Source organism: Lathyrus oleraceus, chromosome 2 (assembly GCF_024323335.1).
Source record: "Lathyrus oleraceus cultivar Zhongwan6 chromosome 2, CAAS_Psat_ZW6_1.0, whole genome shotgun sequence".
NCBI classification, from domain to species: Eukaryota; Viridiplantae; Streptophyta; class Magnoliopsida; order Fabales; family Fabaceae; genus Lathyrus; species Lathyrus oleraceus.
Genome location: NC_066580.1, coordinates 232,030,252 through 232,055,354, shown reverse-complemented (window position 1 = coordinate 232,055,354; position 25,103 = coordinate 232,030,252). Strand labels below are relative to the sequence as shown.

The following is a 25,103-nucleotide window of genomic DNA, read 5'->3' as shown; positions in this document are numbered from 1 at the left end:
AATTAGGCAATTAGCAACATCATAAATCATGAAGATCATGGCATCAAATAAAGATAGTCATATTCAAGCATACAACTCCATAGCTAGCAGTCTTCTTTGTCTTCTCATGTATCAGATGAAATGCTCCTTGATCAACTCATAATAAAGCCTTAGACACCAAATCAAAACAACAATTTGCATCAAGACAATGTGGCAGATGAGTCCAAATGAATCCCAAGACTTGCATCAGATGAAGACTCAGTTCATAATAACTTGATATCAGAATGTTGGCATTGGCCATGTCCTTTTTGCACAGGGAATGTTGCCTAGTTCTAAGTCCAAAAGTTCAAATCAATATCAATAGTCCACCAAACATTTTTTAGGGTTTTTGTTGTTTATTAAGTGTTTTAAGGTCCTAGGACCACAAACAAAATCAAAATGCACAAACAAATATATACAATCACAATATATGGCTCAAATGAGCAAAGTGAAAATGGCATAAACATAAACAAGTCAAATGAAATGTAAATGGCAATGAATGATAAATGACTAAAAATTAAATTGCATAAAGTAAATGACTTGAAAGTAAAGCAATATTAATAAGAGTTAGTCAAATGTGAGTCAAGGTTAATTGAATGTTAGTGATGTTTTTGCTTTTTAATTGATTAAGTCATTCTTTGGAGAACACTCAACCATCTATTCACAAGCATGAATCCTTGAACCAAGATATCTTCAATAGGAAGGAAAAAAGGCCAAGTTTTCACATAATACCATGGAAGATGAGAGACTTACAATCTCACTTACTAGAATGCTATGCCTTTAGGGTCAAATTTAGCTTTATGTTAAGCAATCGTAATTGGACTTATGTAGAAGTCACAACTATTTGAGGTCGAGAAATAAAAACTTAGGTGTTAATGCATGTTAGAGATTTGGTATGATGAACCAAACTCCTAAACATACCACACACTAAAAGAAAAGACCAAAAGGGATGGACCTATCTCATCCATACTTGTATTGGTTCATCTGGCACAAGGTCATTGATGAACCAATTAGCCTTAGGATATTTGAGATTTCATTGATCAATGAAAGGAATGGGTAAGAATAGGGATGAAGATGAAGAGGGATGAGAGGTAGAGAAACACAAATTGGTCATGGGAGGAATTTTATCAAATTAAAACCATTCATTCATTTTAGGAGATGAAATGTACATTTCATCAATCCCCTAAATCCAATGATTTTAATCCAACAAAAGTCAAATCAACCTTGACCAAGACCCAAACAAATAGTCAAACATCACAAGACCATAAAAATGGCTCAACATAATTTTTACACAATTAATCAATTAAAAATCAATTTAAGAATACATTAAAATTCAATTTAATTTGGTCAAAATGTAAAACCTCTTCAAAACAACAAATAAATGGCCAAGAGATTTGTCCTAGGTCAAGCAAAGTCAACAGACCTTAGACAAAAAATTTCATGAATTTTCAAAAGTCATAAGTATTTTTAAACAATTAAAAATATGCACAAAAACATTTAATTCAATGAAAATATCAAAATTAATCTAAAAAATAATTTTAATTCAGAAAATGAAAGAGAAAAATATTTAAAGATTTTTGGTGAAAGTCCCATATTTTTTGGATTTAAAATGAAATTATTATGAATTAAACAAAATAAAGCAATTAAATGACAAATCAAAAAATACAAAAAAACAAGGGTCATCAGATCTCCCTCATTAATTGAGGTGACCAACAATCAGAATACGTGGGAGTCGAGAGGATAATGGTATCATAGCTACCATTTTTCTCCCTCATAGCACCTAGATTGAACTTGTTTTAATTATTAGATATTTTGAAGAAGATATGTTGGGTCCTCAAGCTAGGCATGCATGACCGACAACCCAAGTACTTGAATGTTATGTACAAGAACGTACACTCCATTTTTGCATCCCGGTTTGTTGAGAATTTGTTTTGAAAAAGGCATTTGACATTGGATCAAGTGTTTGGATTTATTACGAAAATTTGTGTGTGAAGAATAAAGATAGAGAGAGATTGAAATAGATACAAAAGAGAAGTGAATGATATGGATAATAGAATGGATAAGAGATACTTGACATTGGATTAAGTACTCGCGTTGCTATAAAGTGAAATTGATTTGGAAAACACTTGACGTTGGATCAAGTATGCCTTTTGTCTTTTGAAATTTTTTGTTTTTATCATTTGGTTTTATCTTTTTAGTTAGTATGCATGATAAGCTATAAAAGAAATAAACCTAAGATATTACACTTGCATGAGATAGGGGGGCATATGAACCACAATGGGGGGATGAAAGCATGCCATACAATGGTAAAGGGATAGAGATTAAACAATGTTACTATCGTATCTCGAAAAATATGATTCCTCGCGATGGTCGCGGAAAAATAGTTTGAACAGAGTCGCTACCGAACTTTATTTATCCCAATGAAAGAATAGGAAAATATCTATAAAATCTTTGAAAATAGAATAATGGTCGTCGCAGCCATATTCGGTCGGGTTTGGGAGTCGATTACACAAAGGGAAGATATTAGCACCCCTCACGTCCGTTATACTCAACGAGAACCTTTTAGTCTAATTTGTGATTTTGAATGTTAGCTAATGTTATTTGTTTTCTTCGAGAGATAAAAGTTTGAAAAGAGAGATGGATGGAAACCTCAGAAGGGGGGAAAAGGGAGGTTTTTTATTAGTGTGTTCGTCAATATCTCGCAATCTTGTGCCTACGTATCCCTATGGTGCAATAAGGAAGTCAGAGCATTTGTAGTTCAGGAAACTACAGTTTGTTGGTATTTTTAGTGAACAACCATTTAGATCGCATTCTAAAGGCTAAACATTGGCTTGTCTACTCTCGGTGGAGGCTTAAGCACTAGTTTGTTATGCGCGTTAGAATGGATTGAACAATGTTCTTTCTGAAAAAGGTTTCAATCGCACGGGGGCGAGAAAAAAGGTTTAATAGGTTGAATGTGTTTTAATGAACAATTTCTTATATCGTCTTCTAACGGTTAAACGTTGGCTTGCATACTCGCGGGGGAGACTTAAGCACTAGTTTGTATACGTATTATAAGGGATTAAACAATGTTCTTGTGAAAAAATCAGAGTTTGATTGATTAAAGTTTGTTAGGCTTGAAAACGTGTCTAGATCGCATTCTAACGATAAAACATGGCTTGCTTACTCACGACGGAGGCCTAAGCACTAGTTTGTACGCGTTAAAAAGGATTAGACAAATGTTCTTCATAAAATAAGTTGTTGATCGCACGAAGGCGAGAAATTAAGTTAAAGTTGTGCTGAATGATTTTAGGAGAATGACAAATATTTTGTAAGAACAAGACGTGATCCTCGGGACCAATTACTCAGGGTGTTACCGGAATGCTAGATTCCAACAACACATTTTTTCATTTGATGTATTTATGAAATTGTAGGATGGACAATGAACTTTCAAGAGATTGTTCAAAGGTTGCACCGGAATGCTAGACTCCAATGGTCCCTCTTTTTGTCCAAGTTATTACGTGTTTTTGAAACGAAAAGAGTGAATGAATAGCTAACCCAAGACGTGTGCCTCGAGAGCATTCATTCGAAGATTCAAGGAATGTGAGACTCCAAGAACTTTCTTCTTTCATGTTTGATTAATAAAAGGTTTGACATTATATTAAAGGAGTTGGATTGTATCTAATTGAGTTTGAAAAATGATTACTTGGCATTGAACCAAGATTTGCTTATTGAAAACATTCATTTTAAGTTGTCTTGCTGCTTAATTGATGATTAAGCAATCTAATTAATTAATTAAAATTTAATTGAATGAACTAATTAAGGTAATTAAAGGTAATTGTCAAGATTAATTGATAAAAGTGATTCCATCATCATAATCGAGTTAACTAAGTTTAATTGATCGAAACTAATTAACCTATAAAAATTAATTATTTAATCTTATTAACTAAAAGTTATTTTCATTTGGAATTATTTATTGAATATTGAAATTGAATGAACATATGAATAAATTCGAAATAAAATCGCAATATGTTCAAAACTGGTTTGTGCATAATGACAACACGAGTAGAATGTCACACACAATGATCACAACGCGGCGAAAACACAAGATTAATGTATCGAAATTTAAACGGCATAACGACATAAAATTGCCGAATTCGTGGATAAATAATCTGATTTATACTATCGAAATAACATATCATAGTATTAACCATAATAATTACATATTTATATATAACATACGGGAGGTGCCAAAAAAGATTAATGGGCCTAACTATAAACTACATCCAACATTATAAAAAAAACCAAATCATCCAAACAAAGTAATATTAAAAAAATTAAAAATATATGTAAATAAAAATGAATGAGGTAAATAGAAATCAACAACAAAATTAAAATCAGAAAAGTCTTCTCAAGCATTACTTACTTCAACCAACTACAACAAGATAGTACAACAGGAAAGTAAGGTAATGGAGTTCAAATTGAAACCAAATAAGGACAACCAACATAAAACGTTACCAATGTCGAACCATTGTTGGAAACGTCGTTGCAAAATGAAGCGGAAAATGTTGCAGCAAGATGAGGTTGTGGTTGAGCATACTTGCAACAACAACAAACCCATGTTCCTGATGAAGCTTTCATCTTCCTTGGTTTCATCCAGTGAAAGACAATACTCAGCTAATATTCTCGTCTTCTGCAACTACCTGGCTATTATTTTCTCAAATTTCTCTCTGATGCAAAGATCCTGTCCCAAACTCTATCATATGCAATTTCTTTTATAATTTGAAAAATGGAGGAACCAATTGAGCGGAGAGGAAAAGGGAGTATGTAGTGAGTTTGTTGAAGAATGTAGAGGGAAGGTGTTGTTGGAAGGCGAACAGGTTGTCTGATACGGCTGAGTATGGTTTGGTTTTGAGAAGGGAGTAACGGTGATTAGGGGTTGTACTCGCCGTGAGTGAGAGGGTTCAGTGTGTCGTTTTAAGAAATGATGTGAGGTTGGACGGGATCATGTTTGGATGGAGGGAGATGGATGAGAAGCACACTTGCTTTCAGTGGAGATGGTGATGCAGGAGGCATGACCGTGAGATGACATATGGTGATCGGTTGTTGCTTCGGAATCGATGATTGTGTTAAGATGTCTTGGAGGTGAGTCGAGGAAGAAAATGGAAAAGAAAGGGTGTGACGGTGGTTGATGTGCTTCATGGTGAGCGATCGATTAAGGGTGGAATGTTTACAGTGGAGACGAGAAAGGATGGCGGAGGTGTTTAGGAAGAAGAACAGAAGGTGGATACTGCGGTGATGATGTGTGGAAGAGAGATTGAAGAGGGCGGCGATGGAGGGATTTCAGAGATGGATGTGTGTATAGTGAGGTTAGGCCGGTGATGGATCCAATGTTGAGAGAAAGGAAATCAAATCTGGAAAAAAAGCCTTTTCAGAATTTCCAAGTTCCTCCCCCTACGTTTTTCGTGAAAGGATCCCATTTTTCAAGGGATAGGACGCGTTTGGATCCCCACCAAAAGAAAAAACCGTTTTTCTATCCACCTCTCCCTCATTGCCACGCGTTATCCACCCATGGCCAACCACATGGGACACGTGGTCCTCTACAAATGGAGGGAAAATATTATTTTATTTTATGATTTTTCTATATTTAATTAATTATTTAAATTCTAATTTTTTATTGGATTAATGGAATAAGACAAGGATTATAAACATGGGCCATTGATTAGTTTGAGTCGATGATCCTGATTAAATCAAAGAAGCACAAGCATTTTGAAATGCCAAAGTTTCTCCTTCTAGATGATATAATTAATTTAAATGGGATTAAATAAATTAAATCAAATAAAATTCACAACTTTTTAAATAAATATGATAAAGATAAAAGGGAGACATGGAAATTCCTATTTAATTATCCCGATTAATTTGATGAAGGAATAAAAATAAAATGACTAACTATGAATAAAAATCGGGCGCATATTTGCTCAAAAAATTAAACTAAATGCTTTAAAATGATCAACTCAAAATAAACCTCTCGGAAACATATAACGTTTGATTTAATTTTGAAATAAATTTTGACCGGTTAAATAGGCATATGCTGATCAAAACGCGACTGGAAAAGTATTCTAAAAACAAAATGAGCATACCAGACTAAGCTATGTGAACCGTATATTAATAATATTGACGTCTGCAAGCTTTATTTTGAAACTTTTTACCCGCTGATTTTGCATGTATTTGAGAAATGATTTAACCAATTTGTCTATATGTTCGAGAATTTATTCTGACTGATTTTTTAGGTATTATTCATGAAGAAATGCATGTCATGCTACACAGATGATGCAAACTGAAAATAAAGTTGAATGTATGAAAGTTTAAAAAACGCCTAGACAAAATTGGGGTATGACAGTTACAAACCAAGTACCATGCCTAAAATAATCAAGTGGCATGGTATCCTCAAACAATGTAAGGTAAATGAATGGATAAAGGTCATGATGGATTGGATCCATACTTGAATTGAACTTGAGGTCTCAGTGGTCATGCAATCACACAAACAAGTGGAGTTAGTATGAATTAAAACAAACGAGAATGATGCAACAAATGTAAGCATATTCAAAGATCTTAATCAATTCAAATGGCAATGGATTAATCATGGACAAAAAATCAAAGATTAATCATGTGATCATGGCAAATGAAATAGACATACACAAGACATATATCCATTAAAACCCTAATGGCAAGTGATATTAAAATCAAGGCATGGATAATCCATAATGGAATTAATTCTGAAAAAATCCAAAAATCTAATTTCTAACCGCATGATCAAAATCACTTATTTAGTCAAGTAAGCTACATTAATTCCTAATTAAAACTAAATCTTAATTAAACATAATTCATAATATATGATCAAAATCTAGAATTATCCTAATTATACCCAAGATTAATCAGAATCATGATTAACACAAAAATTAACTGGAAAAAAAAAACAAGGACTAATGAAGAGATTAATGGAGATTAAACTTAATCATGGGCCAGTGGTGAAAAACGGATGGGGGTGCATGAACAAGAACACTTGTTTGCTTGGGCCAGAGGCCTAAGTCTTCCAACAAAATTTCAGCTTCCATGATGAACCAAGAGAGCGCCTTCAGCCTTCAATCAGAGGAAACAAAATCTTCAAATCAAAACATGGGACTCATGGACGAAGCAGAACGAAGCGGTTCACACATCATCTACACATCACTGTCATAAACGCATCGCCAACGAGAATCTGAGGCTCGCTTCGATAGGATTCAATAGTCGAGAACATCAACAAACAAACTCGATTTCTTTCTCGGTGAAGAATCAAAAACCACGATGGATCCATGGTATTTCGACACCAAAATTAATTGGATTTGATTGCAAGTAGAGTGAAAAGATTGAAGACAGAGGAACTTACTGGATTTATTGAACACTCCAGGTGACGTGTTCGATCTTTGATCCTCCTCTCTTCCTCTTCTTCTGTTTTCTTTTTTTTGTTGTGTTTCTGTATCTTTGTGTTGCTGTTGAAAGGTTGAGGGTAACCCATAGAATTGAAAGGTTGAGGGTGAAGTTAAGGGGTTTTTAGTGAGGGGGATTTTGGAAGGTTAGTTTGGGGGAATAAAGTTATTCGAATCAAAGAGAGTGGAATTGTTTAGAGGGATTTAAGAAATTATTGAGGGGTTCCTTGAAGTGTGGTTGTTGAGGTTAATTTGAAGGGTTTCATTTTGTAGGTTATGGAAAATTGGTTAGAGAGGGTTTTTCTTCACGATTGAAGGGGTTTGAGAGAGTTCGAAGATGGTTATGTTATGGGGTTTTTGAAGGAGGTTCCTTCAGTTGTGAGTTGTTAGGGAAGGTTGAAGTTTTTTGAAGTCAGTTCTTTTTGCAAGGTTTTCTATGAAGGTTTATTTGGAAGTGGGAAGTTGGAATTTTTTGGAAGGAGGTTGAAGAGGTCGAGGATGTTAGGGATAGTTGGTTGAAGAAGTTTGTTATGGAGTTAGAGGAGTCTATTATGACAGTTGAGAGGTTGTGTTTTATGCAGGTTTTTGTTAAAGGAGATCTTAAGGGAGTTTTGTTATGAGGTGGTTTTTCAGTTAGGTTATGATTAAAGGTATTTTTTTGTTTGATTGGAATTGGTTCAGTTCAGCTCATGATGGATTGGTTATTCTATTATGTCAGTTGGAGGGAGCAGTTAGGAATTCTATTGAGTTTTTGTGGAAGGTCATTGAAGTGTTTCCTTTTGAAGTCTTTTTATTGGAATCCATGTCAAGTGAAGATGATTATGAATTTATTCCCAATTCCTTTTCCGGTTCTTCCAAGAGTCTTATTAGCAGGGTTTATTGTGGTTAGTTAGAAATGCTGCTGAATTTTGTTGTTTCACTTGTGTAGGTAATGTTCACTATAGGTATGAGATTGAGTGCTTGGAATTGGACTTGGAATTGGCTATGGCTTGCTTGGATGTTTGGGATTTGTTGTTGTAAATGTTGTAACATGATTTGTTGTATGTAGGATAAAATTGTATGTAATGTTTAGTTTATGAATGTAAATCTTGTAAGATGGAATCAAATGGTGTAATTGGAATTGAATGGAAAGTTTGTATGTTAATTGTATGGTTATGTAATGGTTTATGTTTGTATTGAAATGTAATTTAGAAATTGAAATTGTAATGAAATTGATGTATTATGGTTATGATTTAAATGAAATGGTGTAATCTCGAATAATAATTTCTAATGGTTTTGGAATTTTGGTTCATGAAAGGTTTAAAATGGTGAATGTGTATGTAAAGTCATTTGTAGTGTGGTTTAGAAATGAACATGAGGTTTATGGTCATGGTTGTAAATGGCTTGAAATGAATCATGAATAATGGTTTGGGATGTATGGTTTAAATTGGGATTGAATGCATATGAAAAATGGAATTTTGGAAATTGGCTTATGTAGCTTTGTTTATAGTTTTGTAACTTTTGATTGAAATTATGAATCATTTTAAAATGGAATTCAAACCATGTATTGAAATGGTTATAACTGTTAAATGGATTGAATGGTTTATGGGAATTAAATGGAATAAAAAACGTAAGAAATGGAAAATGGCTTAGAAATGGCAAATGGTTCATGAACATGATTTAAAAGGTGAAAAATGGCTTTGGTTTAAAGTGGTTTTAAAATTTTGAAAATGATTAAAAATGGACTTTGGTTAGATGGTTCACTTTGGTCAATTGGTTGACCAAAAAGTCAACAGTTGACCAAAAGTCAACTTAGGTAAATATGTGTATTCTCCTACGGACAAATGAATATGGACCATAATGCCCTGGACCAAATGAAATATACCATGCCATGAATCAAACCAAATGAACACCAATAAAACAATAGGTCATGAACATGTGAAGAATTAATGACCCCTAATCTAGGAATTAGGACCATGAATATTACTCAAGCAAATGAACCATCTATAATGGACCAGTTGAATCAGATGAAACTTCCCACTGACTGCACATAATGGTTATAGTGCCATAACCAACAAGGTTTTAGGGATTTGGATTGACCTTGATGATATTTACACCCAACATCCAGGAATTAGGGTTTCCACTATGCTCCATGATGAATACCTACAAAATGAAAAGTCCCAATACAAGCATGACCATTACAATGAACCCTAGCTTGGGGACTTAGCCACCCTTCGAGGCGTTATGTGATCAAGACCCTTGAATCCATTATTTTGTGTGTCTCAATGCAAATGGAATGTACTATGATGCCATGAATATGCAAATGGAATCCTAAATCAAAGGGTAGGTAAAAGTAAAAAGGGGAGGGCAAATTTTAGGGTTTGACAAAACTACATTGAGGTTATAAGTTATGATAACTAAGTTGTTATGATAGTTAAAATGCATTACTGTGAACTTGTGAATCGCAATTAATTATTAGTTAACCGCTTGGATTGGGGTGTTAGTGAAATAGTTAGTTTATTTGAAGTTAGAAGATTGAGTTAGGTTAATTGTTATAGGTTGAGTTAGTGAATGTAAATGTAAATTGAAGGTTATGCTCTTTTTGAGTTGAATGTTTTGAAAATATGCAGCCTGCTAATTGGTATGCATGAAAATATGCAAGTTGTACAAGGTACTTTTATAATGCTAACTTGGCTTGAGGTTGAATGTTACTGCAATGCAACGACTTGGCTGAACATGCGCATGTGTAACCGGTTAACAACTTTGGTTAACCGGTTACCAACTCGATGGTTTGTTTTTCTTCTATGTTATTGGATGCATTATTTGTGTATGTGGGAATTAGTTCTGACTGTATGGTATATGCATTTCAGGGCTTGGCATGGAATGGTACAATGTGCTCATGAAGATTTGGTTAAAAAGAGATGGAAAAAGTCATGGCATGAAGGTTTTGGTCAAAAATAAAAAATCATAAAGAAATCGAAGAATTTGGAGGCTCACACGAACGAGGATAGCTTGTCAATGAAGAAAATGTAGGAGTTAGGGTTAGGATTAGTGGTTGACTTTGGTCAACTGTTTGACCAAAAAGTCAACAATTGACAAATAGTCAACTTTCAGGCCAAAAATAGAATTTTGTATGTAATTGGTTTAAATCCTTTTGTAATGCAATTGGATGTTTTGGTAATGAAAATGGCCTTTGGAAATTAATGAATATGTGTAACTTGTGTTCCAAGTAATATGCTTTCCATCCATAAACATGAGTTCAAATAAATATTTGAATCTTGCACTTGAATGAAATTGAATTAATCTTGAATTTGACCATGAATATTGTTTTGATATCTCAGACTTGAATCCACATTGAAAATCCTTGAATCAACTGAATAACCAAGCAAACTACCCATGTAGGATTTCCATAAAGAATGGTCAACAGATAGTCAACCTTAAAGTCGACCTTTGCTTGACCAAAATCAAACCTGACAATCCCTTCTAAAGATCAATACCATGATACAATTCATAGTGACCAGGGACCATATTCCATGAATTAGGGTTCCATAAGCATCAAGTCCAAGAGATGTATCTCTCGAGTGAACTGTATCACCAAGATTCCATAGGTTGAATCTCTAGAGAAATCCTAGTTCAGTGTTAGGCATAAATAAAAAGGACCTTTGAATCAATGATGCTTGTTTGGAAAATGCAATTGTGAATGGATGTCTTGTGAATTGTGGAGATGAAATGAGCCATGGGCCAGATAAAATGGAAAAGAGTAGAACAAATTTTGGGGTATGACACCCCCATGATTGGTTGTTTTTATTATTATTTTATTTATTTTATTTAAATTAATTGTTACAACTAATTCAATTAATAATAATAATAATAATAATAATAAATATTATAATAAATTTAAATGATACTTTCAATAATAAAAAAACCTTGATTCAACGTCAAATGGTATTTTTAAAATTCGCTTTTTTTCGATCGATTTCGAATTAACTTGAATCATTTCCTTTTCAAAATTAAATGTCTTGAGACGATTTTCATAATAAACTCCTAATTAAAAAAGATTGGATTGGACGTACTTGTCCCTCGTAATCTCGAATGTTAGTGTGTTGGCCGTAATTAGCCTACCGTTCGAATGTTCGTCAATCACATTAAAACACATTTAAATAACCGAATCAAGTTTATTCTTTCATAGACGATAAAGATTGGGTTTAACGTACTTGTACCCCGTAATCCCGAGTATTGTGTGATGGCTGTAATTCGTCTCCCGTATGAATACTTGTCATCCGTTAGAGAAACATGAATTAATTTGCCACATAAATTTTCATAATTAATTTGATTGAAAAAGGTTGGTTTGAACGTACTTGTCTCTCGTAACCTCGAATATTCGTGTGATGGTTGTAATTAGCCTACCGTTCGAATATTCATCAATCACATAAAAATATTCTAACACATCAAACCTATTTTCTCGCACCCACGCAATCAAAAACCCTTTCGAAAAGAACATTGTTTAATTTGTTCTATCGTGATACAAACAAACACTTTAACCCTCCAATCGTGAGCACAAGCAACCTTTAACCTCTATAGCATGATCAAAACAGCCGTTCAATAAAACAAACCAACCAATACGTAGTTTTTTTATGAAGAACTAAGTAGCTTTGAATTCATCATCGCACTTGAGGATATGTAGGAGCGAGATCCGCAATCCTGTCAAGCACCCTAGTAAAAACCTTTTTGTGACCCCTTGTATTTCTCTTTTCAATATTTTGATCACTTGAAGAATACAAATGACATACCCTAACATTCTAATCGCAAATTTAACTAAATGGTTCCCGTTGAGTATAACAGATGTAAGGGGTGCTAATACATTTCCCTTGCATAATCGACTCCTGAACCCGAATTTGGTTACGACGACCATCTTCTTTTTTTAAGAGTTTTACCAATATTTTCCCTTTCCTTCTTTGGAATAAATAAATTTTGGTGGCAACTTTGTTCAATGATTCCGCGAGTGTGCTATACGCTCGTAAGGTTATATTTTTTGTGATGCGATAGGTGGTTAGGGAAAGCTCACGGTTGCGAGAAACCCTATTTTAGTGGTGTTTTCTATGATGTTAGAGCAAGCTCATGAAGGGTGAGAAGCTTTGTATTTTGGGGTATTTCATGGTGAATTCATAATATCTCTCTCAACTCTCAGGTTGATATTTACATAGGCATATGGGTATGAATTTAGAGAATTATGAGAAGTAGTAACTTTTCCATCTTGAATAGGGGACTTGTTGACTGCCCACTTCTTAGGTAATCATGGTTATGACTCCTTCATCATATGGTTATGAACTGCATGCACATCTCTATCTACGTTTCTCCCAAGGCGAGCCTACTACTCTTTGGGGATCATTCCCATATGACTTATTTCAGGTCCCACCTCACCCTTTTGTAGCTTTTTACATATATATCACTATAGAACTGTTGTTGGCACACCTTAACAAAATGGCTTAGTTGTATGCATGAACATAACCATTTTGGAGAAAGTGAGGTGCATGTTGTTGAGAGTTGGGTTACCAAATGTCCATCCACAAGAATAAATTTCAAGGTACCTATGAAATTTTAGAGTGGGAAACCGGTATACTACTCAAATTTGAAGATATTTGGAGCTTTGGCGTTTTTTCATATCAATTAAGACAAATTGATGCTAGGGTTGTGAAGTGTGTCTACATTGATTATCTTGAAGGGTTACAAATAGTGGAATATAGATCTTGGAGGATAGAAATTTATTATAAGTAGTTATGCTACTTTTGATGAGACCCGTATGGGGATGAAGTGCATAGACCCAAATGTTAAAGAATCCGAAACTATGGTGGAAAATACTCAATTCGAAGAGGAGGTTCCTACTAGTGAGACTAGAGACGAGGGAGGTAGTTAAGACTCTTATTTCCAGTACTATTGAAGGGCAACATACAATGTCTCCTAATTATTAGTTGGCATGTGATAGAGTTATGAGGGATATTGTACCACCTAAAGGTAAAATTATGTTGATCTTTTTTGTTATGCTTTAAGTGTAGCTGAGGGATTGTAAGACTCATAACCAAACACCTTCATAGAAGTAATCAAAAGAAAAGATAGTCAAAGATGGTTGACGGAGGTAAATGATGAGACAGGTTCACTGATGAAGAACCGTATTTGGGAGCTTACGAGACTACATAAGAAACAAAGTCCAGTTGGATGCAAGTGGATCTTTAAGAAGAAGGAAGGTATTCCAATAATTGAAGAACCAAGGTTTAAGGAAAGACTTGTAGTGAATGGTTTTACTTCGCTGGAAGGAGGTGATTACAATGAAATTTTTTCACTCATCCTAAAATATTGTTCTATAAGGGTACTTATGGAAATTATAAATCAGTATAATCTTGAGTTAGATCGGATAGACGTGAAAACAACTTTCTTACACGGATGCCTTTAAGAGAAAATCTACATGAAACAACCTAGAAGTTTTCTAGAAGATAGGACTAAGGTATGTTTGTTGAAAAAATCTTTGTATGTGTTGAAACAAAGCCCAAGACATCGGTATCGCTGATTTGATAAATTTCTTATTAAATATGGTTTTGTAAGAAGTAATTATGATAGTTGTGTATCCATATTGAAGAGGAATTAGAAAGTTATTATCTAACTCAGTCTATATGTTGATGATATTTTGATGTATAGTGAAATGAAGAGTTGTTCTCTCTTTCAGACATAGATCGATTTGATCGAACTAATTAACAAATTTCTTATGTTCTCGCCTATTATTATTTTATGGCTTGAAATGATTTGTCTGATTGTCATTGTTCTTTGTCTCACACATTAAATTTTTTGGTGTGATATATATATATATATATATATATATATATATATATATATAATTTTCATAAGTATCTTGAATAACTTATAAAAATAAATAAGCTCAATTTTGTTTTATAAAAATATCATAAAATGTTTTTATAATTTCACTTAAATAGTGTGACAAAGCATATGATGATTGATAAATTTAAATAAGACAATTCAACCAGCCTATCAGTAAATTCTACAAAATGGATTTATAAAATAGAATGATAAACAATTCTACAAAATGGATTTATAAAATAGAATGATAAACAATTGTTTTAAAGTAAATGTCAAGAACTAATAAAACAAAAAAAAAATAGATAGATGTTGATATTATCTTAGAATTTTAATATAATTAATTGATTTCTACAAAATTAAATTTTAAAATTAACATGTTATAGAACAATTTTTTATACTATCTTATTAAATGTAGGACTCTCAATAATATTAGTAGTATAAAACGGTTAACTTTTAAAGTCATATTTAACCCTAACAAAAAAAACAACAGGTAAGATGCATCCTCCTTGTTTCATTGTGGTTCCTCACTAGTATCCTAGAATGATATGCACCTTTATAAGTATGCACTTCAATAATAAGAGTACTAGAAAGATAAGGATAAGAAAATTAAAGAGGTTTGGATATGTGGGTACAAGAGAATGGGCAAGAAACTTGAAACTTAACAATATCTGAATTAAATCATCTCCAGGCTTTTTACAAATGGGTCTCATACAGTTGGATTATGCATAAAACATTGTTCTTAGACTTGTGTTTTTCTTTTCAACTTTTTTTAGAAATTCCATAAACGTGGCCAGACTAGCTTCGTACATTGTGTTGGCTCACTCACACACTCGGTAATGCCTTTTCCAACATCCATAATGTTATATTGAAAAAGTGTCCTACTTAATTTCAATGTGCATAAGTATGTATATGACTAAGTTTTCTGGTAGCAAATTTCATTTTACCATGAAAAACAAAACACTTTTTAAAACACATGGTTAATACAAATTTAAGAAGAGTGTGGAAATTTTAAATAAGATTCTAAGTTGGTGAGATTAAGAGAATGCAAAGTATAAATTTGTTAAAACATAGAATGTAAGTTCTATAATTCTTTATAACTAAAAACCTTTGAATATGTAGTACTTAAGCAATTTGTCCCACGAGGATAATTCTTGTGTCATTTTATATCTTTAACTATCATTTTATATCTTTAACTATTCACCTTCACGATAGATTATTTACACTTATATTGCGGACAAGTTTGACAACAAAATTCGTACTAATTATACTTTCTCAAACCTCATTTTTGTGTTTGATAAAAAAAATGTTTTGATTGAGTTTGAGTTTAGTTTTAGATTTTTACCAAATTAAAAAAAAATGATGAAATGGATAATAGAAATACTAATATTCACTCTGAATTCCTCATGTTGATAATTTAGAATATTTTTGATAATTTAACATAATTATTTATTAATATTTTAATTTGTATTTTATTATTTGAGATGTATGTGTCAAAATTTTAAAGATTATTTTAATTTAATTTTTCTAATATATGTTAATGTTGATTAGAGTTTAGTAGAAATTATGAGTTTGAAGAAAATAACTATTTGAATCTAAAAAAACATGATTTTGATATAGGGATGTGGCGGGCAAAGTTACTTGAACTTGTTTGGGGCAGGGTTTAAGTTCAATTATATATCTCAGTTTAGATTTGGGTCAGAGAAAAAGTATTTAAATAGAATTCGGGTTTAGGTACAAAAAGATAAAACTCATTGTTGCTCCCTTGTCATGTCTAATTACACACAATTGTATATATCATATTCTAAACATCCTAAAATTGAAGTTATACACTTCTGAAAGTTCAAATAAGCATTGTTTTGAAGTTCCCAGTTTATATGAGAGATATTTGAAAATGTAAAATGTAATTACTACTAAAGTAAAATGCAACTATTTTTAAAGTATTTGGATACATGAATGTGGAAGAAAATCATAGATAGACTCTATGTTCCAAAAGTCGAAGATGGAACTACCAAAGAAAAAAGCACATGGATAACATACGAGATTACATTATTATACGAGATAATATTTATATTAGATTGACCCACCATGAGAATACTACATAGTTTATTATATAAGTGTTATAAGTTATTCTTATAGTAACAGTGGTGTTGTTTACCGTTGTTTTTAGTAAATCAAATAACAAGTTTTCGCTCACTTAAGAGATTAAACCAGAAAAAATTATCTGAACAATTTGCGCAAAAGATTTGAGAAAATATGTTTGTGCTTGAATATTTGATGTTTGAATGTAAAAAAACTGAGTAGAAATCCCAATAAGAATGATGCAGAACTGTTCTAAGAACTAAAGTAAAACGAAGAAAACAATAAAAATAATGAAATAAAAATGCTCTGATTAAAGAATTAAACATGTTCTCTCACAAACTTTATTCTCTCTGTGACTTGGATACTCAAGTTCTATAGAGTTTACTGATAAAAATTGAGAACCCTTGTCACATGAATGAGATATGCTTATATACTAAACAAATCGATAAATGTTGAAAACGGTCTACTCTTCAACATTTGACACGTACATTGCCACATGGATTTCTATTCTCTATTTTGCTTCCACGTGTTGGTCTTTAAAACTGCTTATAAACTGCTTATGTCGAATCTTATAGCATGTTGTCGAAATGTCTCTATGTCACTCAATCCTTGGATTCAAGAATAAGCTAAGTCCCAAAATTTCTTATATGTGATTCAGACTCACCACCTTCATACTACACTTTCATGTCGAAATGTTAAACCACTGCAAACGTTTTCGAGATTCTAAACATGTTTTGAAGAAAGAGTGATCCTAATTTGTTCATGAGATTCTTCAATATCATCCTTAGTAGGTTTCAATGAAACTTGAGTCGGATATCACAGGCTAACATATGCCCCCTGTCATACCCCAAAATTCGTCATACCCTTCGCATAAACATATATGCCACTAACCCTAATCATTTACACATCATCTTCATCCATTCATTTTATTTGAATAAGCATGGTTCGACACAAGGAGACACGTGACTTGGATTTATGACCTTGTGCTGACACCTATTGGATGCTGGGGTTCATCAGTAACTTGAGGCAAATCAGACAATCAAACCATAAACCCTTGGTTTATAACATTGTTGAACAATTTCATTTGCTTGGTAAATTGCTTGGTCTTGAGGCATTTGATCAAGTTTGATCATGCCTTGGTCATCAAGGTTTGTGACATATTTCGTTAATTAGGTGATTGTATACCTCGTCTTATTCTTGGATCCGTGTCCATTCTTGATCAGCCATTTGGTTCTTGATTACACGTTCCTTGGTACATTGATACATTCATTCATTTTCATTCAACCATGGTTCAATACGATTTACAAGTCTTGTGATCATTTGGGTTCATTTGTTCACTGCATGTTGTTATCCGATTCATCTTTTTATCGTTGTATCATAACCTTTTCCATTGATTTTAGTTTAAAATTGATTTTAATTCCAAATTAATTCGAGAAGTTCAAATAGATTTTTGTTCGAATTAATTTTGGTTCAAATTGATGTTTGGAAGTTCAAATTGATTTTTGAAATTTAAATTAGTTATAGAAATCATGTCATCATCTTTTATTTCAAATTAATTTTAGATGTTTCGATTTAATTCAAATTGTTTCTTACTAATGGGCATGCTTGTCAATAATGGAACTTAAGCCCATTCAACCTTTTTATGTTTTTATGTTAAAAAGTCAGCATGGTAATTGAGCCCATGGTTGAGCCCAAATCCATCCATATCCATATTTGGCCAATTATCCATTTCAAATCCAAAAAAAAAACAATTAACCAATTTCTAATAACCATTCTTCTTTTAGTTTATCCATTAAAAAAACAATATTCATTTAAAACGGCCATGACCAAATTCCAGAAACGACACAAACAAGCTAACAAAGGGCGGAAAAGCAGAACGACATTGAAATTGAAAACGGCAATGTAATGAAACGCAAATACACAACTGGAAATGCAAACAGAAATGCGTCAAAAGCAAAGCGCGCACAGTCCAAAACGACATGGATTGCAAGCTAACAAAACACAGCAAAGCCAAACGACGTGAAAGAAGCTGAGAGCGGACAATGCCAAACGGCAACAAGCCGGTATCAAAACGCAAACATATGAGTAAAACGTAGCTAAGGTAATGCAACCTAAAATCAAAACGACAGCAACAACAAGAGGAAATTCCAAAACGCAAAACGACAAGTGAAGATTGAAACGCAGAACTCAATAACAAAACGAAATTTACACTCCAAATTCAAACTCTCACAAGATCTATATAAGACCACATGGATTGGCAACAGGGACTTCTTCTTTTTTGGATCACGGACGAACGCAACTGCCTTGCACAACGAGCTTTTTGCACTTCCATCTTCGTCTTCTTATCTTTAGAATTCTGCAAGTTGAATGCTCTCACCATAACACCGTGACTCATATATTCCACGCGATTCTGCAACATCACACATCTTCGGTGGTCGAGACTTTGGATCGCACGTTGCTTGAGACTTCACGGAGGCTCATCTGGACTCTTCGTTGATTCATTATCGTTGTCGGCAACGCAGCCACGCCATCACGCATCGACGATGATTCCATCCTCTTCATCATCCACGGCAAACAGAACAACGAAAAACACGAACCAAGGAGCGGACTTAACTGCAACGTAGCAACGACATCGGATCTATCGTCGAATCCTTCGGTTGCTCGCCCAGGCCATTGAATTCGGCAGCAGTGGTAAGGAGTTTTGAGGTTCATTCGTCGGCGTTCTTCTCTCATGTTAGGGTCACGGTGTGAGTTATCTTTTAATGGCAATGGTTTTCCTTAAACGGGTCAGGATTCTGGATAACCCGATGGATTATGTTCTTGGAGACTTGGGCCTTTGGCCCAAGCATCTTATTAACCCTCACACCACAAATTGGTCTGCACCCCTGGCAAGTCATGGATGTGGCCGATGGGCCTTCACACCCCCCCCCCCCACCCCCAATAATCCAGGTGTTCCCCTTTGTGAACGGGCTTGATTTCCCTTTCCCATCCCCAGGCCCATACTGTGTTTTATTGATCTACTTCCATTTGTTTTTAGTTAATTAACATAGGAAAACTTTACCCTATACCCCTACAATTGTACCCACACCCCTACATTTAAATTTTTTGGACCAAAATACCCTCATATAAATAGGGTATATTTTCCATTTCAAATTTTTTTTTACCATTTTCGTTCAAGAGTTCCGGAGAAGAGAAATTTTTGGCTTTTTTGCGTTGTAAACCGGAACACTCAGAGTAAGTCTTCTGGTTCATGAAATGTATACCAGAACACTTCTCTAAAGAGTTCTGGTTTGTTGCCTTTAGGGGCACTGAACCGGAAGTCTTTTAGAAAGTCTTCCGGTTTGGATTGTTGTATACCGGAAGTCTTTCTTAAAGACTTCCGGTTTGGATGATGTATACCTGAACTCTTTAAGAAAGTGTTCTGGAAGTCATGTTATTTTTTACTAACCGGAACTCTTCTTTGAAGTGTTCCGGTACATATTTTTTATTTTATTTTTAAATTTTAATTATTTTTTTAAGCTTTTGTTTTGGAGTGGTTCGAAGACGAGGTGCAGATGGTAGGATTCCAGTCCGCACGTTAGACCGGGGTGCATCTTCATTTGCAGCTGAGCCGGCTGGATATCTAGGAGGGTCGTACGATACATCTCTTTTGGTGAAGTACGAGCATCATGTTGCTCGACATTTATGGTTCGGTGAGGTAAGTAAACAGGCTATATTTAAAAATGAATAATAGTTGAATATTTTATATTTTGTTTTCTAATATGTGTTTTAATTGTTTTTAGGAAAGAGGTCCAAAGAAAGAGTTGAAGGTTGCTGGACATGGACTGAAGTTGACTTCTAGGGTTCCATTGGCTCTTCCACCACAGATGGAGAGTTGGGTATCTAGATCCGGTTTATCTTCACTGCAGAGAACCAGTTTGAACAAGATAGACACAAATCTTGTCTCTGCATTTGTGGAAAGATGGCATCTAGAGACATCTTCATTTCACATGTCGTTTGGTGAAATGAGCATTACTTTAGATGATGTCGCATGTCTACTTCACTTGCCCATCAGGGGTATCTTCTGGAGTCCTCAGGATGTGACTGAAGAGGTTGCTGTTGAACTTGCTGTTGACTACCTAGGAGTGTCACGGGGTCAGGCATAATCACATGTTCGTAGCTGCAAGGGGTCGTATTACAAGTTGGAGTGGTTATACGATTTATTCGTACAACATAGAGCTGCTTCCAGCTGGGCATATGCGACTAGAGCATATCTATTGATGTTGGTGGGTTCCACCATATTTGCTGATAAGACCTTTACACTTGTAGAGACACGATACCTCCTCATGTTTACGGACTTGGATGGATGTTCAAGATATAGTTGGGGAGCAGCTGCACTAGTTACCCTCTACAAATATCTTGGAGATGCGTCCATGTACAGTTGCAAACAGCTCGGTGGATATCCTACTCTCCTACAGGTATATAATTTAATTTTGTTTATTAAGTGTTGGATTCATTTTATAAAATATATTAACTTAATTTGTTTTATTTATTATGTTTGTATTTTGTAACAGTGTTGGATTCACGAGTACTTTCCAACTGTTGGAAAAAGAGGGGAGAATTGGAAACCTGCTAATAACTGTGGTCTTCCCCGAGCGATGAGATGGTCGTATAGGCAGGGAGTCCTGAAGGTCGATGATTTACGACCTATTTTGGACGAGCTGACACCTGTCGACGTCATATGGCGACCATTTGAGGATCATAGAGCATGGCGTGTATTTGATGAGATATATCTTTACAGGGGCTATTTGAAGTGGGGTGAAACAGTTGTTCCATACTTGCCTGATAGATGTTTACATCAGTTCGGGTATAGGCAGTATGTTCCATCCCCACCTCTAGATTGTATGATGGCGACGGATATTGATGTTGATTGGATCAGTTACCATCAGAGTGTTATTGCTGTAATCGGTTCATCTACCGTGGCCACCACTCCATCTGATGTAGAAGACGGTTATCTGGAGTGGTATTATCGTGTTTCCCATCCACGGTTGGTCCCTCCCCATCGTGACGCTCCTAGAGAGGTACCAGTTCCTATATATGACGCCGGGCCATCTGATCCTGATTGGGCTCGTGTATCTACATTGATTCATCGCTATCTGAGACAAGTTAATGCCGAAGAGGAAGATCCACAGTTTTCTGATTTATTTGAAGCTTTGCATATTTCTCGTTCACATTGATTTATGTATTAAGGTTTGAATATAATAGACATAATAATATAAAATTCATGTTTTGATTACATATTTATGTTTTGAGTACATAATCATACTAATACAGGTGTAAGTAATTGCCAATGTTGCATACGTCCTGCAAATCCTAACATCCAAGTAGTTGCTATATGAGAACGAAATTTCTTCCAATCTAATGTGACCGGTAGCAATGGAAACCCCTCTTTCATGTTAACCTGATAAAGTAAAATAATTAAAAGATTAAGTCATATAACATAAAATATTAATTGAAATAATTAAAATATTTAGGCATATAAATACGTACCTGAACCCAATGATTGTGGTTAACAAAACCAATGCAATAAATAGAGACATTTGGTGAATGTGAACTTGTCATCGGAAAGAAAGTCATGCACGGATTGCCTAAACAGACAAGTACAACATTATAGCGATTCGCTATCAAGTAACCCATATCTGGTAGACTCAACCATTTTTCAGGTGGCTGTGAACCAAAGGATTCTATCATCAAAGATTCTCTCACTTCTGACAACCGATTAGAAAATAACTTGTCATACAAAGTTGACCTATCCTTGTCTATTATTTACAACCCTAACTCTCTGCGAACCATTGGCCAACCATCCTCACCATATCCATGCAATGATGCAATGACTCTAAATCCACAATTACCATCTGATTCAACATTAACTACATCTTCAATGTATGACCTAATATGATTAGGAAATTGAAGAATGAATTGTGGTTGCTTCTTTGATAATTTGATCTTCTTCGAAGTCTGTGATGGTTGAGATTGCGGTTTTTTTTACCGAGATAACCCAGTTTTTCGAAAAAAATTCCCAAAATACCCCACGTTTCAAAAAAAATCCCAAAATACCCCACTTTTAGGAGGTGTCGCCAATTGGATTGGCGACTCCTCTTAAAACTTAAAGGGAGGCGCCAATTGGATTGGCTAGGGCAGGTGCCCTAGCCAATCCAATTGGCGCCTATGTGTAATTTTTAAGAGGATGCGCCAATCCAATTGTCGACTCCCTTAAAAAAGCCTCAAATGACAAAATCTCCAACATGAACGTTGTAGATCTTTTCAAGAAAATGAATTTGGACATAAATATTGCATCATTTGGAGTTTTTTTGAGAATGTAATGGGCAGTTGAAGTTGGACTACTGAGTTTTTCAACTATTATCTGACCTATAATGTTTTGCATTATCGCATATGTTTCTTTTAGAATTATGAAATTTTGTCCAACATAACATTTGAAGTAGACACCTCACATTTTGAAATGCACTTGGTCCCACCTCAAAATAATTAAAAATGAGTTAGTTAGGTCCTTGCGAACTTGACCCAAAATTAGGGTTTCTGTCAAAACATGTGTATGTGAATTTTGCCAAAAGCGACCAACTTCAAGCCCTTCTGTTTGAATGATAAAACCCTCAAATGACAAAATCTTCAACATAAAAGTTGTAGATCTTTTCAAGACAATGAATTTGGACTAACATTTTGCATCATTTTGCATTTTTTTTTAGAAAGGTATGGGCACTTGAACTTGGACTCTTTGACATTTCAATTGTTATGTGGCCTATAATGTTTTGTATTATGACATGTGTTTATTTTTGAATTATGAAATTTTGTCCAACATAACAATTTAAGTAGACATCTCAAACTTTGCAATGCACTTTGTCCCACCTCAAAATCATAAAAAGTGAGTGAGTTAGGCTCTTGGGTAGTTGACCCAAAATTAGGGTTTGAGTCAAAACATGTGTATGTGAATTTTGCCAAAATGGAGTTTAGACAAAGAAACCTAATGTTTGGAGTTTACATAAAGATAAATTTGATATAATACGACTTGATATTAATAAAATTTGGAGTTTACACAAAGAAACCTAATGGTGATGACCGAGATCACCTAACCGACCTCCGGTCCCACATCCCCTTGCTACCCTAACCCTAGGCCCTAACCCACGTTGACGATTCTGCACCGGTGTTTGTTCATCTGAGGGGCCAAGAGCGTCATTACCTCCTACATGAGAAGATCCGTTGAGGTATTCAGGCAAGTCAGCATAATCTTCAGTATTCAATGATGGTGTACCGGCGTAGCTGAGCTCATGACCCATGCCAGAGAAGTTGGGATGTGGTTGACTCATGGATGGGCGTCCGGGACGGTTGAAGGGAGACATGAGTGTGAAAGATGCGTCTAGGAAAGGTTGGAAAGGTTGTTGGGTTGTTTGGAAGAGATAAGGTTGTGGGATGTTTTGGTTTTCTGATGTTTGGGCTTCTTGGCTACGGTAGGAGGAGGGGCGGTTAGTGTTTTGGCTAAGGCGACTTTGGTAGGGTGATGGTGTGGGTGTGAAGCGATGTTCGGTCTGAGGTTGATGGTCAATTTGTTGGTGGTGGTATGGGGTATGTTCTTGGTATTAGGGTTGGGTGAATGGCATGTTTTGGTTGTATGTTTGTGTGTTTGTGGAACGGAAAGTTTGACGGATAGGTGGTTGTGAGAAACCGGACTGAGAATGTTGTTGGGGGTTAGATGTTGATCCTTCTTGTGTGTAACTTGTCTGGCGTGGGTCGTAGAGGTACATATCATCGACGATGAATTGAAAACCAACCGATCTGTACCAAGCCATATAAGTACGACTTGGTTTTACCTCATTTGGCATGACTGCGTCAGTTAAGACATGGTCATGACGGTGCTTCCACTTGCGACACTCCGATCTTGCGAAGGTTTGCCAAGGGTTGAAGTTCCATTGGTCATTCACTTTACGCATATGCCATTCTCCTAGACTAGCTAGGGGATCTGTGATATTCTGGAGCATACCGAACTGCAGCTTCACGCGATTGATGTTGTGCATCTCCACAGTTGTGAACCATATTATCGGTGTGCATGCTGTCCATACGGCTACGTCTTCTGCGTTGACCTCATGCTCATGATCCAGATTAAGGTATGGACGCCAAATGAACTGAAATGTTAAAGAAGATAGGATTATAATGAATGTAGAAAAAGTTAACATAATATGACGAAATAATGAAGTTATTTTGCTTACGTCTGTCGGTCGAAGGTGATCCAACAGGTTGCGATACTGAGTAATACAGTGTCTCGGACATCTGCTGTAACTCATACCACGTGCCGACCAACTACACCAAAAAGTTAAACAAAATTAGTTTGAGGTAATAAACTTTAAGGAAGTAAGTAAAGATATAGCAATTTAAACAACTTACTTTTTTGCATATGGAAAAGTGAAAGGGTTGTTATTGACCGGTGCTAGAGACGGTAGTCTTGACTAACCCCATGCTTGTAGCAACACAGCACATCCAGAAAATGTGGATGTGTCTTTGTAGGAATTTTTGCACAACGAACTATAGAGATAGGCTAGACAAGCGGATCCCCAACTGTAACTACCTATTCTATCTACATGTCTAAGTAGAGGTAAGTACATAATATGCATGTTAGAACCACTACCTTCGGGAAATAAAAAGGATCCTATTAACAGCATAATGTAA

General features: G+C 34.9%; 1 protein-coding gene across 1 annotated transcript; it reads right to left on the bottom strand.

The window, feature by feature from the left end:
- Positions 1-23,574: 23,574 nt before the first annotated feature.
- Positions 23,575-24,731, bottom strand: LOC127121325 (protein MAIN-LIKE 2-like). The gene is made up of 2 exons (XM_051051853.1): positions 24,647-24,731; positions 23,575-24,562 (listed from the first exon to the last, which is right to left on the bottom strand). The coding sequence occupies exons 1-2, from the start codon at positions 24,719-24,721 to the stop codon at positions 24,020-24,022; spliced, it is 618 nt and encodes a 205-aa protein (XP_050907810.1). The 5' UTR covers positions 24,722-24,731; the 3' UTR covers positions 23,575-24,019.
- Between the last annotated feature and the right edge of the window lie 372 nt (positions 24,732-25,103).

Bases quoted from the DNA above. Each gene is read 5' to 3' on its own strand.
- LOC127121325 (XM_051051853.1), bottom strand. From the start codon at position 24,721: ATGAGTTACAGCAGATGTCCGAGACACTGTATTACTCAGTATCGCAAC. The intron at 24,563-24,646 runs GTAAGCAAAATA...TTAACATTTCAG, and splicing joins ATCACCTTCGACCGACAGAC to TTCATTTGGCGTCCATACCT.